The following is a 17837-nucleotide window of genomic DNA, read 5'->3' on the forward strand; positions in this document are numbered from 1 at the left end:
TGCTTTAACTGGATGATTAATCATAAAGATGACATCTAGATGAGGAAGTTCCCTTTTACAAACTTTTGTTGTTTTTTTCACTGTAATTGTATAATCTTGTAGATGAGGATGCCCAGGTCAAATGCCTGACAGGATACGGGTGAGGAGGGAACAAAACAGATTCACTGTAGTGTTGATAGCTGCTGATTAGTCCATGTTGACGTTTAGAGGATCTTTGTTAATTGGAAGCAAAAGACATTTTCATAACCTGGATGTGCTATAAAAAACAAAACAAAATCAAGGTTGTTTTGAACGTTATTTCATTGAAGCTTTCCAGATTGATCAGATGGCGTTCGACAACTACGATGAAGATAGTTTTTATTTATTTTATTTATGGATTTCTCTCAGATTTACTGGTTCCCATCTGGTTTCGGCCTCCTCTCTGATGTCGTGAGGGAGCAGTGCCAGGCCCGCTCCCCTGGCTTTGTTTGCTGGAGTGTGTGGTATAGAATGGGGCATTGAAATATTGCTCCTAACCCTGAGGGGGAAGCAGGCAGTTGGGGAGCCTGCAAGAGCCTGATTTTTTTTTTTATGGGAGGAGGTCTGTACACAGTGTGGGTCATGCACACGGGGTGAGAGGCATGGCATATGCTGCTGTTTTTATGGCATCGCAGACTCCCTCTTCGAGCTCCCCCCACACGGCATCTGTTTGGCTGGCTGTGTGTCTGCACACGGATGCGTGTGCGAGCATTACGAGAGGGGTGAGGGGCTCGAGGTTCCCCTTTGCCCCGCGCCTTGGCTTTGTTTCACCATTTTCAGCTCGAGGGGGTGGTTTCCCTGGAAACGGATTTGAATTTCAAGCCAATTTAAAGGCCTGAGAGAGAGAGGAAGAGAGAGAGAGCAAGGGTGTGGGTGAATGGGGTGGGAGCCAAAAGCGTTTCCAGGAATTACTCGAGGTAGTGATGCTACAAGCAGGGAAGCATTTTGTCAGTGCTAGGCAAGTCCTGCTGGACATCAATGCTTCATCTGACGGCACTAAACAGTGAAACTAGGATATCTATTCGGGAGTAATGGTTCTGCATTGCTATGGTGAAAAACACATCAGTCATGTTGACTTTCGTTTGTTCTTATTAACAATGTGTTTTCATTTACCAAGATCTGAATAAGATGTTCTAAAACGTTCTAGGCTCTGTCTGGTCTTTCATGAAGGTAAAGGCATACTGTATATTCTCAGTTACATTCCTCTAATAGATACATTTACATGCACTGGGTAATTCTTGCTAAATTGGGCACAGACAAACCTCAGCTACTGAAAAGAAGCATCACTGCTTCTAAAAGGAACCAGACAGAGAACTATTGCTGCATGCTGAGCCATGAAGATCTTGATAGGCTAGTTGTTGGTGTGTGTTGTGTAACACAACTCTAGATCATTTTGTTTGCAGAAAGTGACAAATCTGATTCTACTGCTACACTGATGACAACCTGACTTATATAAACATGAAGCTGATGTTTCTGATCAGGTGCCTAGCTTTTATGTAGGAGAAATAACGTGCTGGTTTGCAAATTAAATCTTTCTTTTGAGCTCTGACAAAACCAAAAAAGTTGATCTGGCCATTGAAATTCGGTAGCCAACCATACATGAGTTTTCACAGGTTTGCTTTAGCCTCAAATCAAGTATAAGCCAATTGGAAGTCATTCCTTTGTTTAAGAACAAAATGAAACCTTTTTCCATCTGTCTTAGGTGTAAAAACAATGAGGTTTTTACATGTAAATTGTGTGCAAACACACAAAACCTGTAGATTTCAGCAGTATCCTTTAACCAAGTTACATTTCAGCAGTTGATACAGAAAACTAGATATGTTACTGAAAAGAGATCATACCACTTTCTGACACATCACCATGTTCACCATTTTTTTTTACCTAGACAGAGGAGCCTGTATCACAGCAACCAAGGTCTTCATATCCTGATCCATCCTACCATCACCTGTGACCAATATGTCATCAAGACACCTAGACATCTGCTAAAGGCGGACCGTGACCAAGATTATACTGGTCTGAGATAACTTCTTATTGCTGTTTAATTATCCAGATTATATATCTGGGTTGTCTGTATTACAGCTGCTCATTGATAGTGTTCTTCATTTCAAATGTAGGGAAACAGCTGACTTTCAAAACCCCCAAACCCTAAAACCAGTTGTAAACACATGACGCATCAGACCATTGTTTCTTGTTAACATCATTATTTAAAAGCATCTCAAAATAATCTGTTTTTTAATTTTAGTGTCAGTTTTATTTTTCAGAAGTTTGGTCCTTATAAATATGCATTATATACAAAATAATATTATAAAACATATAAAGAGCAGTGTCATATTTAAATTAAACTCTGGAAATAATCATTTAAAAAAAAAATTACATTATTGTTTTTTCAACTTTGTCTGAAATTTACTATAGGCAGGCAGTGGTGTGATAGTCTCTTTCGTCTCCTCTTGAGTCTCGGTTATTTTTCTTTTCCAGTTAGCCTGCATAAGACACATTCCTATGCACACTTTCTCTGGGATTTTGCTGGCACTGCACTGACTTTCGGGCTCCTGTGGTTTTTCTCCTAAAAATCCCTGTTGATTCAAAAGCGTTCTTTTTTTTACGTTCTTGTTTTATATGGTAGTGCAAATGAACAGACAAGGGTGCCAATTTAGCATTGAAACCCCCTCTTTTAAGGCTTCTGAAGTGAATTTGGGCTGCATACAATCTCCACCCATGTGCTGACCGAATCCAACTAGTCTTTTTTTCCCCAACGTCACGAACAGCTGAGGGATATTTTCGCATATTCGTAGCTATCATTGTTGTTGAAGTTGGACTGGGACAGCGGGTGAGTTCACTCCTTTCGATCCTGAGTCTTGCATAGCAGGCAAAGCTGGCGGGAGTGATTATTGGGGAGGGAGGAACGGGAAGTCGGGGTGATTTGGGGGGAGTCAGATCTTAGGCACCTTTATTCTGATTGGTTGGTTGGCTTTCAAAGTCATTATGATTATCAAACAAGGCCGGGTCAGTTATGAGAGGGGCAAACATCCACCTTTCTTCTCCTTTAGCTGTCCAGGCTGGCAAATACTCTAACTGAGCATTTCCCAGATGCTTTGTCCATCTTCAAACCACAGCTGGTCAGTCTGATTTGCCTTCCATCCATTTGGAAAGGTCCTTCATTGTACACGCTTTGCATACAAACACTCGGTCAACATTAGATTTTTCAGCTCCGTCCTCCTCCTGCTGTGTTTCGACTTTTTATTTTAGGCCAAACGTCTCGGCCCTCTATAGTTCCTCAGTGTTCCAGAGAAGTGGCGAGCATCTAAAACAATCCCCGGACTCCTCTCAGCAATTTGTAAACAATCCAGAATATTACATTCTGCCTCGATTGTGTCTCAGTCATGCGTCCAAAACTCTGACCTCTCACAGTTTATACCTGTGGGAAAAACAAAGGAGGGAAAAGAAATGAGTCTACAGCAAAAAAGGCTTTGGTTGTCCGAACTGTGTAAATACATTAAAACAAATGATTTTCCAAAGGTCGTAACAGCTCATAAGTTATTCTCTTTTATATTTAACTTGGAATGATAAAAAGAATTTTGCCAAATGCCACAAGAATAAAACATAGTGCCTTTGAGACCACACAGAGCCAAACATATGTGAGAAAACATTATGAGTAAAGGTTTTAGGTTATCATGTAGCCAAGATAAAGAATAGCCAGTCTAACTTACAGAAACCAATAATATGAGGTTTCCCAACCTTAAACCCCCAAATCTACAGTCTTTCCATAAATGGTAAGATCATTAAAGAGTAACAGTGCACTTGGGACCAAATACTGCATTCAAAATCTGAGAATATGCTTACCTCAGTTGCTATGACGCATTCCCTCCGCTCCTCTGCTATAACAAATACCGACTGGTACATGGAGTCTCTTGAGGAACATATTGTTGATATCCTACACTCTGGCTTTTCACTGCGTACACAAAGTGAAAATTGCATTAATGCAAAAGTACTCACAAGGGATAGCTGTACATTAGCAACTACAGGTGGGGAACAATGCAAAGTTTCCATCCAAGCTATAAAAGAAAAGCTAGTGTACTGATATTAAGAGAATCATAGCTTTAAGAGAGAGGCGACTCTTCTACATCTTTCTAAAGAGCAGAACATCATTTATGCATGTTTTGTATGCAGTAAAATGATTAAGATTTTTTTTTTAAAGAGAGGTTTAACATATAATTTCTTCCCTGCAGTAGATCAACTATCTTGGTATTTATTGCCTATTAATTTATGGCTTCAGGGCTAAAGCTAATGGCTTTTCAGAGAACGTCGGGATAAAAGTGAAGTTCTGCTCATTAAAAAAACTCCAGGCTCTAATGTTTCAAAGCAGTTTATGTGACACTCTTCCATGAACCTTCAGACTCTTGTCTGGACTGGTAAACTAAACTAACTGTGGGATATAAAAGTAAAGTGGTAAAGAATGAAAAAATACTATTACTGTAGGAGGTTTATAAACAATCATTGGTTTCTTTGTTCAATTCAAAGATTACAATATTTAAAAGGTTCATAAAATAGTATTTGCATAGATCTCTATGAGGTTTTTCAGACTGCCGTTAGATATTCGTACTCCACATGAACAAAGAAATGTATTCTTGCTCCCACAGTGAACTACGTCATTCTGTTGTCCCAGGCTTGTCTTGGGGGGGGGGGGGGGGGGGGGGGGGGGTTCTCGCTGCTTGTTTTCAACACAATATCTCTGGGCTTTCCTTTTTTGTCCGACTACTGTACTGTGGTTGGACAGCTTTAGATGACTGTGTTTGGGTAAGAAAAGCAGATTCCTCACATATCTGTCAAAATTAACACTGTAGTTGGCCAGTGGTGGTTAAACAGGCTACATCTGCTCACTTGCAGCTTTTCCTCTAAAAAATTATCCTAACAAGGAAGTCCAAACTCCATAGCACCCTGGAGTATGAACACTTTGATGCAAAACACATATTTCTTCTGATTTTTGCTAAATTGAGAGTAAGAACAAATGTCCCTGTTCTCATAGAGTATGTCGCAGCCTTTAACTAAGACCTAGTGCGGACATTAAAAAATTGAAATAGTGCAAGTTAAACGCTTATAACATTTAGCAAAACATCCTCAAGTCTTTATTTATTCTGAAAATCATTTTAAAGTTTTTCTCTTACCTGTACTTTCTACTCAAAGGCGTTTTATCTTCTAAAGTCTTGTCATAAATAAGACTTTTATCTTCTTGTGATTTTTCATCCTTAAATTCTTTTGTTTTCGAGTTGTAAGAGTCCAAGTGATAGTTTTTTTGGATAAAGTTTGATTTCTCTGTGTCACAGTCCACCTCCAGGCTGAGTTTCTGATTGGTGTTTTTCAGCTGCGATGCTGGGATCAAGTTATCGCTCTGCACCTTCGAAAGGTTGTTCATAGTCTCTGTTTCTGCACCTCGGTCCCGTGCCTGCCGGTAGATGTGCCTCAAAGCAAAGCCCACCATGCAGAGCAGCACCAGCAGCGCCACAAGACCCACAGCCAGAGAGACTGCGGCCCACTGGAAGCCGTCTTCACCTGTAGGCTCAATTGTAGCGAAGGATTCACACCGAGGTCCAGTGTAGCCAGGAGGACAGGTGCAGGCTGCCTGACTCTTCCCTGGGCCACTACCTCCGGTGCAAACGCCTCCGTTGAGACAGGGCCTTACAAAACACTCATCCACAATTCTGTCACATTTGCGTCCGCTGTAACCTGCTGGGCAAATGCAGGCATAGTCATTTATTCGGTCTTGGCAGGTTCCTCCGTTAAGGCATGGGTTCCCGGCACATTCGTTGATGTTGATCTCGCAGCGCTGTCCAGTGAATCCTGCACGGCAGCTACAAAAGCGCATGCCACCTTGGAGCATACACAGACCACCTATAGAAGCCAGAGTGGACAATAAGTATCTATAAATACAGACATTTCAAGCTTTATACAATTAGAAAGAACTCAATCCCTCATAAATCTGTCAAATCCATTGTGACCACAACATTGTGTATTGTTCCTCTTAACAGAGAGCAATATCCTAGATCCCTGCATGTTTATAAGATGACACTAAACTAAACTGTCTTTGAGTATTTGTCGCCTTTCACCAAAAACCTGCAGCAAGCGCTGGTGACATTTACAAGCCGTTGCTCCGAGCTGCTGAATGTTTATATGGAAGACAATAGACACCAAGTTCCCAACAATTCCTGTTGTTTCGCACTGCTTCCAGTTGCAGGAATTTAAAAGCTGATGGGGTGGGGGTTCAGAAGAGGGGGGCATAGGGGCCAAAGAGCAGAGGAAGAACGTACCATTAGCGCAGGGAAGCGACGTGCACTTGTCCACTCTCTTCTCACAGTTGAGTCCGGTGTAGCCATGAAGACACTCACACATGTAGCTTCGGCCATTGTCTTTCTCCCAGCATTTGCCACCATGGAAGCACGGGGAGTCAGCGCATGTTAGCAGGTTGTGCTCGCAGTGGGTGCCCTCGAAACCTTGGGGGCATTTGCACATGTAGCCGGTCTCCAAATTCTTAAGAATACAAGAAAAAAAAAAAGGATATGAGCAAAAAAACAAAACAAAAGCAGCCTTTATCTGAATGGATTTGTATGAAGTCTACTCACAGTGCATATGCCTCCATTCCTACAGGGGTTGCTGTCGCACACTTTCATCTCCAGATGACAGTTATCTCCAGTGAATCCTGGCAAGCATGTGCATGTGTAACTCCCTTGACCTGTATTCATGCAGGTGGCGCCGTTCAAACAGGGATGATGATGGGTGCAAAAGTTCAGGTCTAAAAGGGAGGTGGAGAAGATGTTTTTTTTTTTTTTTAAGTGGAACCGGAGGGAGGAAAAAGAGCAATCTACCCTGGATATGCATGTGTCAAGCTATGAATACCCTTCAGGGGATTAACTAATTTACTAATGCTTTCAAACTAGTTCCAACACAGTAATATGAGAGCATCTATTCTACATAGAAACAACAGGAGTGGGACAAGTTGTGTGTGGTTTACCTTGGTCACATAATAGGCCTCCCCAGCCTTCCTGGCAGTTGCACTGCCAAGGTAGCTGGCAGGTACCATGCTTACAGGCTGGGTACTTCCTGCATTCATCGCAAAATGTCCCCTGCCAACCTTCTCTGCATCTGAAAAATAACAACACATGTTTACGGATTATTCTAGGTAACATCAATAAGTTTCTCTGGCAACTGTATATAAAGCTTCAGCTCTCGTAGACATGCTAGCTATTGTTATTGAACTTTATAGATTAAGTGTAAACAACCATGTGTTATAGCTTTGTTAGGAATTTACTGGCGAGAAGCTAAAAAAAAAGAGCAGTTCTGCAACATTAGAAGCTCATTTATCATATTTAAATCCTTGTAGTATTACATGGTGGAATCCTTTGCAGGAATATGATAAATTACAGAGTGAATTTTTGGTAAACGTAGCTATAATCAATAATGTATATACAAACGTCGTTTTGCAACATCAGTCAAACCAACCAAGACTATATCTAAGCCAAAGAAGTAACGTCAATGATGGATTTAGGTCTAAAACTGGAGCTAAAGAGATTTGAGGAGGAATTTCTATCAGCGATGGGAGTAAGTGTGAGAATTATTCTTGTTGCTGAGCAAATAAATGGGAGAGGGTAGTGATAGGAAGGGAACGTGGGAAGAAAAGAAATCAGAAAGCTCTGTGTTACTGTAATAACCTAAAAGAGCTGCTCCACTTCCATATTTGAATTTTCCAAATATATAATGCAAATCAGCAGGATTTCTTTATTAAAATATTTCAAATCATTTGGTTTTTGATCTAATATAAAATGCTTTTACATTACTCTTTTTCAATCCCAGCAGTAGATTCCTTTTATTGGTTATGTTTCCTATTCTGCCGACAAATACAGTGCAAAACACGCTCTTTGGTTATTAAAGAATGATGGTTGATGAGAAACAAAAGCAAATAACACTGCTCACATATCCTGTGTTCCAGCACATAATTCAACACTTCATAATTTTTATACTTACACACATTCCCCAGGTTTGGAGCAGTTCCCATTCCTCTCACTGCACCCCTCAAGGCAGATAGCTGCAGTTAAAAAAATATATATCTTAAATTATACAAAGCTTTGTTTGAAAATACACATTCTTAAAGACAACTGTTAGATTGTAAATATGTTAGATAATCCTTTAATACTCCACAATAACAACCATGAAAGCTAAAGAGCTGGTTATTTCTCAAAATAGGCACGAGGCTTTTGTCCTTCTCAACTTTTGTCATCTGATCTAAACCTGTCCGCCACACCCAAGCACAGCTGCCCCTTGAAGGCAGAGATGCATGATGGGGGTCTGCGGCGGGTGGGCATGGCAGATAGTTTGTTTGTCCTGTTTGAAGTGTACTGGTCTGGCATGACACTGATTCGCGGGACAACATATCAGGCGGCTGACAGTAAAGCGCTCCGCTTTAAGTCCGGAACAGATGCTCGCTCTCAATAGCAGACAGCTGTCACTATTGTTGTTTGTGGTCCGCCGCAACCATATTTGCAGCTGCTACTGCCGAGCGCCCAACAATGGAACGGGCTAAACATCGCTGGCGCGTGGCGGATAATAATGCCGCGATTAACCTTGGCGCGTGCTGTCGCCCGGACTCCTCCTATCGATGCTCGCGTGCCCCCTCCTCCTCCTCCTCCTCCTCCTCCTCCACCTCCTTCTTTCCCGCCCGAGGATTAAGTTACCGGGCACGCGCGCATACATCCCTCCTCCGAGATGAACCCGAAATGAAACTAACTGCAAATTCTCAAAAACTGCTTTAATTGCATCATTTATCCCATATTAAGTTCAAGAAAGTGGACTTAAATAGTCCAAGTTCTTTTCAATTCATAGCATCTAATGGGTGTCTACTTTTAAGCAGATGCGTAGCCAGAAAATTTTAATAATGGTGGCCAGTCAAAAACCAATGTAAACTGAGGGGTGGCCGAAAACTGATAGGCGCCAGAACCTCTGGGTCAATCTACACTGGAACGAGCACCACATCCAGATTTTCTAAATATGACTAAGGATACTTTCCTACAGCTTTTGCTAACAAATAGATGCATATATTCAAACATCCACTCTGTCTGAATATAAGGTTTAGTGGAAAAAATGTCTGGGGCGAACATCTTTTCCTTTGTCATTACTTACTATTATCAAAAAAAATGTTAATATTTACATGGACTAATATCTACATTAAGTTATTATTAAAGTAGTTACTTATCTATGATTTCCCTGATGACTTGCATAGACACATAATTTTCTCTTTACCCCATATAACACAAAATTTAGTTCTGAAGAGAGCATGAATTCTGTATATATCAACTTTAATTTTTGTATTTTGATGTGTATAATTAACCACAGTGTTTTAGTTGTCAAGTAATGGTGAATGAATGAAAAATACTTTTTTTAAAATAAGTTTGAACATTTCCCTTGAGAGTATTACAGCTGCCACCATCTGTATTAGAGATATGATTGGCTAAGGGTGGCCATGGCCACCTCTGGCCCCCCATCTAGCTTGACCCCTGCTTTTAAGCGGAACCGCTCAATTAACAGTTCTTTTAGGAATAAATAGAAAAGAGGAAACTATTATATCCAGATTACGTTTTGATCATACAAGGTTAAATAGTACATTATTTAAAATGGGGAAAACATCCAACAGGAAATTGTGATTTCTGTTTTGAAGAAGAGACAGTAAAACATGTTTTGTTAGTCTTTCTAAATATTCTTTTGATAGAAGTAAATTAGTTAGTCGATTATAAGAAAATAAATTGCAATTAAATATACAAGATATTTTGGACAAACTCTCTACTTCTAAATGTTTTTTTTTTTAATTTAATGAATTACCTTAAGAAAACAAAATTGATAGAAAGAATATAAGATTTATTAACTTAATTACTATAATTTTTATTTTTAATGAATTTTTTGTTTTTTGGAAGAATTTATATATAGCATCCCAATCCAAACTCCATTCCAGAAGATGGTGGTAATGCTCAGCAATAAGTTGCTCACCAACCGCCATAAATAAAGAAGAAGAACAGTTCTTTTATGTCCAGAGGCAGTCCAATAGTATATCTGGCTCTGAGCAGAATCTGATGTGAGGAACCCTTTTCAGTTAAGATCATCACCCACAACAATTTTTTACACCACTTCAAATTTTTGCTTTTTTTTTTTCCAAGCAGGATTGTTTGAAAAATATTTGATTCCTAAATAGCGCTAAATAAGTTGTGAGGACAACATAAAATCTTCACATAGTCCAGAAGGCGATTTTTTTCACACAACTTTTATTGGAAAATAAACTAAATAAATGTTTTATGCTCTAAGCATTTTAATATCTAAAATAATGATTTTAACGTATCTTAAATGTGTAATTTATACATTTTTCAACCAAAATCAAAACTAGCTCCATTCTATATTAATGTCAGTAAAAAACAATTTTGACATCTCTATTTCTATGCAAACAGTGCAGTTTGGCTTGGGGGGGCCCTGTATACCTGTTAAGGGAGGGAGGGGCCCTACAGCAGATCAGTAAGCTTGTGGTTTAGACTGGCTCTGATTGTATAATCCATGTTTAGATGTTTATATATTACACATCTTACATAAGCATTATAATGGCTTACATCTAGAAAGTAATATCTACCACACACTGACCAAATGCTTTAAAAACATGCACCTCACATATATTATATGTGGTAGAATTTTTCTGCTAAATATATTTTAAATACATGATAGAAAATATGAATTAACCAACATATTGCAGCTTTGTGCCGATTTGTGCATTTAAAGAATTATTTCAGATAATTTTGAGGGAAAGCCAAAATATCTTTATGTTTACATTTGAAGTAGTTTATTAAACCTACTTCCAAAATATTAACCTGTTAAACTATAAAATAATGGACATGCAAAAAAATCTTACTACACTTATTCACTATGTATTATATATTAGCGACCAAGAACTTTATTTTCTAATTACTAATTACATTTCCTCTCTGGTGCCTCGTCTTGGGTGCCATAAGCAGCTATTTTTTTAATTTTTGCATTGTCCCCGCTCTTCAGTCTCGCCTAAGTGCAAGTTACACTAAACCCAAATGAACATTCCCACTCACATCCATGCATGGGAGTGTGGGAGCAGAGGGGAAATTATGGTGTCTGAAAGATGTTCAATCTGTCTTCTCCCATGTATATTTTCTGAAGTCATACACGATTGATGTGTGTGCGTAATTGCAACACGTGAGCCCATCTGGTTAGAATTTGGCGCCATGGTCAAAATAGCACATGCCAGTTTCTCTTTCGCCACCAGTGTGACATGGATGACAGATCCACTGTCACCCATGTGGTCACAGATCCAGCACATGGTAGCTATTACTCTCACGGTGCCTCCTTCCAATCTACTCTTTGATTAATTTGTTTTCGGTGAAAGGGGGGCCCTTTGGTATTTCGGAGCCAAATGGCATCATGAGCTCCCCTGGGCTCACTTGGAGCTTTTCAGATCATGAGAGCGTGTCTGCAATTTGTCCAAGTGGGTTTGCATGAGCATAATGTTGTGTTTACAATCTCACAACCAATTACACCTCTGAATTATACGACAGAAATAAGCTATCAAGGAGCATTCCACGGACAAACTGCCTGAAAAGCGATAGGATATCATTAGGTAACCTCTAGTGGAAGATCTCCTTGGACTTCGGTGATGATGACATCTTAAATACTATAATTGACTTTTGTTGGCAAGTGTGTAACTAGAAAAACACCCAGAGAGCACAGACTTCCGCCAAGCAGCAAATTTAGCCCCACATTGTGACACCTACAGCTAAATGATCACATGTTTAGATCTAGTAAAACATTTCCTTGAAATCCGTTAATGTTTTCAGCTGATTCTGCTCGTTAACCAATAACGTTCCTTTTTCTTGTGCTTTCTTCAGTAAAATACCAAGACTTTTTGAGTCCGATGCTTAGGCTGTCAATAGCCACTGCTGCCACCCTCTGGTTTAATGGGAAACTGTTTGTTTTGACAAATAATGTTAAAGAATCCTTTAAAGAATCCTTGCCTCTGGATTATGATGCGGATCATCACCAAAATTTACTGGATTATTTCTTGGACTCAGGTGTTACTTTTGTAAAAACGTAATTAAAATCTGTTCATAACTTTTCAAGTTATTCTGTTCACAGACAGATGCACAAACTTGACTAAAAACATAATAATACATCTAAATGCCTATATGGTTGTAGAAAAAGCTTTTATAAACGTTTCCATATTGCTAGATTGAAAAATAAATATCTACACCCAAGTTCAACCCAGGACTCTGAATTTGCATTTGCAAGAACAACTTTGCAACAAGATAACAGTTTAGGCATAAAAAGACAAGATTTTACTTACGTTCTTCACAGTATTTCCCTTTCCAGCCAGGAAGGCAGGACAACTGTCCATCTCGGGTGCAGGTGTAGTGCCCAAAGCGGTCATCCCTCGGTGTGCACTTCTTAGAACAACTGTCCCCATAGTAGCTCTCATTGCAGATGAACCGATAGGAATATCTGAGCTCTGTTTGCTTCTCGATTTGTGTGTCCTGGGACCAGTCAGTACCTACGGCAAGTTGTCTTTGGATGGCAAAAAGGCTGATCATAAAGTCAGGATTGTGGGTATCTGTAAAATATGAAATATCAATTAGAAAGCGAGAAAGGATAATAAAAGGTAAAAGATTTAGAGCTGCCTTTGATTCTCAAATACAATTTGATTCAGCTCAGATGAAAGATAAGCTTAGGTTAAAATGTCCACTTTTTTTTCCTGTCAGCAGAAAAAAAAAAAAAAAAAAACATTCCCAGGCTCAGTCCCCTCTTCCAAAGGGTAGAACAGCGTAAGGTGTAAAATACAGGAAGATGTAGTCAGGGGCTTTTGGCAGGCGCTGTGTATTCTCACCAAGAGCCCACAGCTCTTTCCCACGCCAAAAATAAAACTAGAGGAAGTTCAATTGTATTGGGCATAAGAATGAAAAAAGGTGCTCTGAAGTTCATAATAAAGGGACGCAGAGGCGTGAAAAATACCTGAAAGTATTCCCCATTAACATTATGATTAAGAAGTAAACGTTTTATAACCTTGTCTCATCAAATTGTTGTTGTTTTTTGGTTTGTTTGTTGTTTTTAACAGCTGAAAAAAAAAAAAAAAAAGAACTAAAGAGAGCTCCCTCCTGTGGTAGTATATGTTCCACTCACCTACAGGTAGATTTCCATAAGGTGAATGCCAGGCCTCAATAATTAATGAAAACGACCCCTGAGGAGAACAACATCCAGTTAGTGAAACCAATACAAACCGTTTAAAAATGTGCAACTTGTATTTTTCACATGTGGTACAGTAAAAAATAAAAAATTATGAGCGTTTGCATGAGTTCCAGTGTACAACACTGCATGGCCCCTCTAGATTTTAAAGTGATCGACGTCGCAGCGGTGCAATCTGATTGTCGCGAGAGCATTACCTAATGATATGGATTATATGAGCGGACCAATAACCGGTGCGCTCCCAACGCGCACAGCTGCTCCCCCGTTAAAAAGAACAACAACAAAACAACACAACACAAAAGGAATCTATTCTGCTGCCCAAAATGATCATTTAGATACATATATGCTATTTTCCTCCTACGCGCTTACCGGCCATCCGAACTTGAAGGGTATTTGAATGGGTCTTTGTAAAGTGGCGCTGTCCTTGGCGCTGAAAGAGTTCGTCCCCAGCACCGGTGTCTCCGTACTCCCAAAGATGCAGTCACCTGGCGACACCACAGCCTGGTAGTTTTTTAGGCAAATTTTAAAATAAGTCCTGCAGCTGGGTTTGCAAGCGTTCCCGTTTGCCAGCAAACCTTTGTGGTTTTTAAATTCGTGGAGATCCAGCTCAAAAACTCCCGACCCTAATACCTATAATAATAAAATAAAATAAAAGGGAAAATGAGATTTATTTTAGAAAACCTGCAAAACATAAAAGGAAACAACGGTCTCTTCGTTTGTTTATTATCTTCCATCCTCCTTCATACCTGTAATACTAACGTGGTGCTGAACGCGATGGTAAAGGTGAACCAGGCTGCCATCCTTCTCATTTCTCCAGGGCAGCCGTGTCACCAGCCAACAGAACCAACAAAACCTCTTTACTCCCAGTTATTTACACCCAAGGAAATTATTTCTTTTATGGGGGCAAAAAGGAAAATCTAAAAAACACATAAATCCTCCAATAGCTCCTCGTTGTCGTGCGTCAAAATGGTCCAGAGGAACCGTTCCCAAATCTCAAAGTTATCCTGAAGCTGAGGGAAGACCAGAATATCCACAGCTGCGCGTCGTTCAGGTCAGCAGGCGTCCCGCCGTGTGTATACTCCAAAGTGTGTCCCTCCGCTGAGTGCGTGTAAAGGCTTAAAGCTTGTTTTGGTTCTGAACTCTGTGCGTCAGTGCGCCACAGACGTACATCAGCCTCCTTATTACTACTGAATGAACCGTAGAGCGTCTCCACTCGGATATATAGACTTGCACTGCGCGGCTCATTACATAAACTGTCACTCACCCAACATAGCACCGCCCCCCTTCACATATTCAACCCCCTTCCTTTTCACCCCAACAGCAATTATCTAGATTTAATACCCAGTGGCAATGAGATACCCCACCAGTGTTAAAAATCCGGAGCATTTGTTGATATATTTTTAGAATCAAGGGCGCAGATTGGAATGTTTTACGCACAGAACAAGTGGACACAAAACTTTGACTCTACAGAGTAATACAATTAATTGAGGGTCTTTCGTGTATTTTTTTTCGCAGTTGGTTCCACTCAATTGCACGCCTAATCAGCTCTCACTACAGGTTTGGAGAGTCCTCCCAGACACACCACTGACAGGGCGCACTGGGGGAGCGTCCCCTGGGATGGAACACAAACAGCAACAGCAGCAAGAATGACATTAAACAATCAACCTATAGTTAACTTCTAAATTAAACTGATTTATTCCTACTGGTTTAATTGTTTATAATCATGCAGGTTATTGATGCGTAGATTTTTCGTATTTTTTATTTTTATAATGTGCTTAAAACAGCAAATAAACAGGCTGTCTTTCAATTTTACGCACGGTTTACGCACGGTTATGAAAGCTTATATTAAATGGCTGTTTTTAGTGCTAAGTGGTGGGCGTGTTTAATCTTGAACGTGGCGTGTGCCCCTTCGTGCCCACACATGCATTTTACGGTTAATAGCAGCGTGCCTCCTATTGTTGTCGCGCGTGTCCCTCTCTCGCCCTCATGCGGGTGTTCTTTACGGGACGGGAGACATAACTATTCAGCTGTATGCAAATCAGCGCTCTCTCTCTCTCCCTGTATCCTCTCATGGCCTTTAGGAGAGGCAGGCACTGGGCTCCCAGAACTGAGATTAAAGAATACCACTTTATCGGAAGGAAGAGATGCGCAAAGGCGTATACAATCTTTACGCAAGTTTTATTTTTGTGCATATTACCACAGAATTCCAAAGGCACATTACTTGGTCCATGTAATTTGATTTTATGTAGGCTATTTGTAATCCGATCATCCATCTGTCGGGACTTGGGTTCTGTGGCATCATATGTTCAACATTTAGTAGCTTTACCAGGTGTGGTCCAAATTTAGTAAATAACAAACGGGAATTTTGCAAGAAAATACAATTAGCCAAAGAGGATTGAATGAATGTGGTATATTTTAAAGAAGACGTGCTTTCCTAACTACAACCGCTGACTTTATTATTATCAGGATTTTTTGGGCTTAAAACCAACACAAAATAATACAGCATTCTGAAATGGAAAGGAAAATTAAACATTTATATTTTTTTCATAGATTAAAGATATTTTCTTTTTTATATAAAATGATTTTCATTGGGATTTTTTGTGCAAAAACGATACCGTTTTATTTTTTTTTAACATAGGCCTACAAAATCGGAAAATGAAGGCATACATTTGTATTTAGCTCCTTTATTTTGGTGCCTTTTACATATATTCCAGTACAACCAACTGTTTTTGGAAGCCAATTAATATTCACAAAGGATGTGCGTTATTTATTCATGCTAAAAACTATTCTGTAAAGATGTTTTAAAAAAAGAAAACTATCTTCCTGCTTTATGAAGAGCAAAGTTTTGAGACCATAGTGCATAGTGATGGCAATGTTAAGCGATAGCATGGATGAAATTTTTATTTCAGGGGGGGGGCAGGGTGCAAAGTTTTTTTTAGTATAACTAACTTCAGGGTGTTTGACCATCCAATCATTGACCTGATTCATGGCACATCAGATGTTTGTAAAATGAGCTTCTCAGGAGTGACAGCGGTGACAGAGAAGACTGTGGGCCAATCAGGAACGTGTGGGCGGTCTAAACTCAGGGAAGCGGGCTTCAGCTTGAGGTGTGGTTTTCTGTTTGGTCCTAGTGCTCAACGATTGTCTGTGTACTGTAGCGTAAAGGGCAGATTATACTTCTTCATCCACACACATCAAATGTCGCGCGCGTCTGATCACTTTTGCTGGTATGCTTCTGCAACGTTGGTCTGGAATTTCTAGGGACGCACAGTAGTTTCCCGCCAAAGCGCAAGGGGGAGCATGTTCGAGAACTCGCAAGAACTTTGGCGGATGGTAACAAGAACTTCTTCGGCTGCGCCAGCGGGAGTGTTTATTTTCCAAAAACATGTCTGAGGCATCGCACAAATGGTTGTACTTCCAAACCTGCTTGATCAACCTATCGTCGTGGTTATCCATTGTTGCTATTACTCCTCGGTTTTTAAAAATGACACGCCCCGGCACCGAAATGAAAAGGACGACCGCACAGACAGCCGGAAAGGCATACCAAGGACCAATCGCACCTGCTTTTTGTCGGCACACTTCCGGTTGAGGTCTGCGCAGGTTTGCGACCGTCCGACGCCTAGTCAGGATTTTTTTAGGTGCGTGACGACAGTTGCAGAGCCGGGGGGCGTTGTCGCACAGAGACAGATTTGATGGTTGCAGAGGCTATGCATCAGAAGTAAAAATTGGCCTTACCATTGTTTTTGGACAGTAAAATGTGCAGGGGACCAAAGCGGACTTTTGAAAAAGTGCAAGGGACATGTCCTTAATGACGTCCATGCAAGATAGTATAAAAAAACAGTTCTGGTGTTACCTTGGATTCTTAATTGTATTTAGTTTTGGACTTTAGCCATTATAACAAGCAAACAAGGTTTTATCTGCACTATCATGGACCGGCTATATGTTAAATGTCTTGACTCGTAAACGTCTAAGTCTCTACTGAAGAACCCTTCTTACAGCATCCTGCTGTCCCTATGGAGTTTGCTCACCAATGCTCTCTAAAATAATCTGTGTGGCCTTCAGAAAACAGCACAGTTAATCTGTTTATGTTGAAAATTAATTATACACATGAATCTATTAACAAAATGGTTAACTTCCATAGGCAGTTGGTAGCACTGTGTAAGATTTATGAAAAGGAGGCTGAATCGAGCCCAGATCTTTCAGACTTTCATTTATGTAAGAAAAATACAGTTGGCACATTACATTAAAATAGAAATATTCTTGAAATACATTTATTTAGCAGTATTAATGGGATAACATTTTTCTAATGTTGGAATACATTGGAAAGTTAAAGCACAATGATTTTTATAATCATCTACCTAGATCAGGGGTACTCAAGTCCAGTCCTCAAAAGCTACCATCCTGTAACTTTTAGATGCATCTCTTCTCTAACACACCTGAATTGGAGGCTCAATCCCCTCATTGAGCCCTGGAGTGGCATGGTAACGAGCCACTCATTTGATTCAGGTGTGTTAAAAATGGGGCGCATCAAAAAGTTG

The 17837-nt window shown here is 40.0% G+C and overlaps 1 protein-coding gene across 1 annotated transcript; it reads right to left on the bottom strand.

The window, feature by feature from the left end:
• Window positions 1-2611: 2611 nt before the first annotated feature.
• Window positions 2612-14503, bottom strand: dll4 (delta-like 4 (Drosophila)). Its single transcript, XM_038293284.1, has 11 exons — window positions 14046-14503; window positions 13669-13929; window positions 13237-13294; window positions 12407-12670; window positions 8032-8092; window positions 7022-7152; window positions 6633-6802; window positions 6321-6540; window positions 5181-5904; window positions 3859-3967; window positions 2612-3433 (listed from the first exon to the last, which is right to left on the bottom strand). Exons 1-11 carry the CDS (start codon window positions 14106-14108, stop codon window positions 3428-3430), a joined length of 2067 nt encoding a protein of 688 aa, XP_038149212.1. The 5' UTR covers window positions 14109-14503; the 3' UTR covers window positions 2612-3427.
• Window positions 14504-17837: the final 3334 nt, after the last annotated feature.

This window comes from Cyprinodon tularosa, unplaced genomic scaffold, assembly GCF_016077235.1.
Source record: "Cyprinodon tularosa strain WSP-4 unplaced genomic scaffold, ASM1607723v1 ctg323, whole genome shotgun sequence".
NCBI classification, from domain to species: domain Eukaryota; kingdom Metazoa; phylum Chordata; class Actinopteri; order Cyprinodontiformes; family Cyprinodontidae; genus Cyprinodon; species Cyprinodon tularosa.

Excerpts from the sequence above, each read along its gene's own strand:
- dll4 (XM_038293284.1), bottom strand. The coding sequence starts at position 14,108 with ATGAGAAGGATGGCAGCCTGGTTCACCTTTACCATCGCGTTCAGCACC. Across the intron at positions 13,930-14,045 it reads GCACCACGTTAGTATTACAG|GTATTAGGGTCGGGAGTTTT; the intron begins GTATGAAGGAGG and ends TTATTATTATAG. Across the intron at positions 6,541-6,632 it reads GGAATGGAGGCATATGCACT|AATTTGGAGACCGGCTACAT; the intron begins GTGAGTAGACTT and ends TGTATTCTTAAG.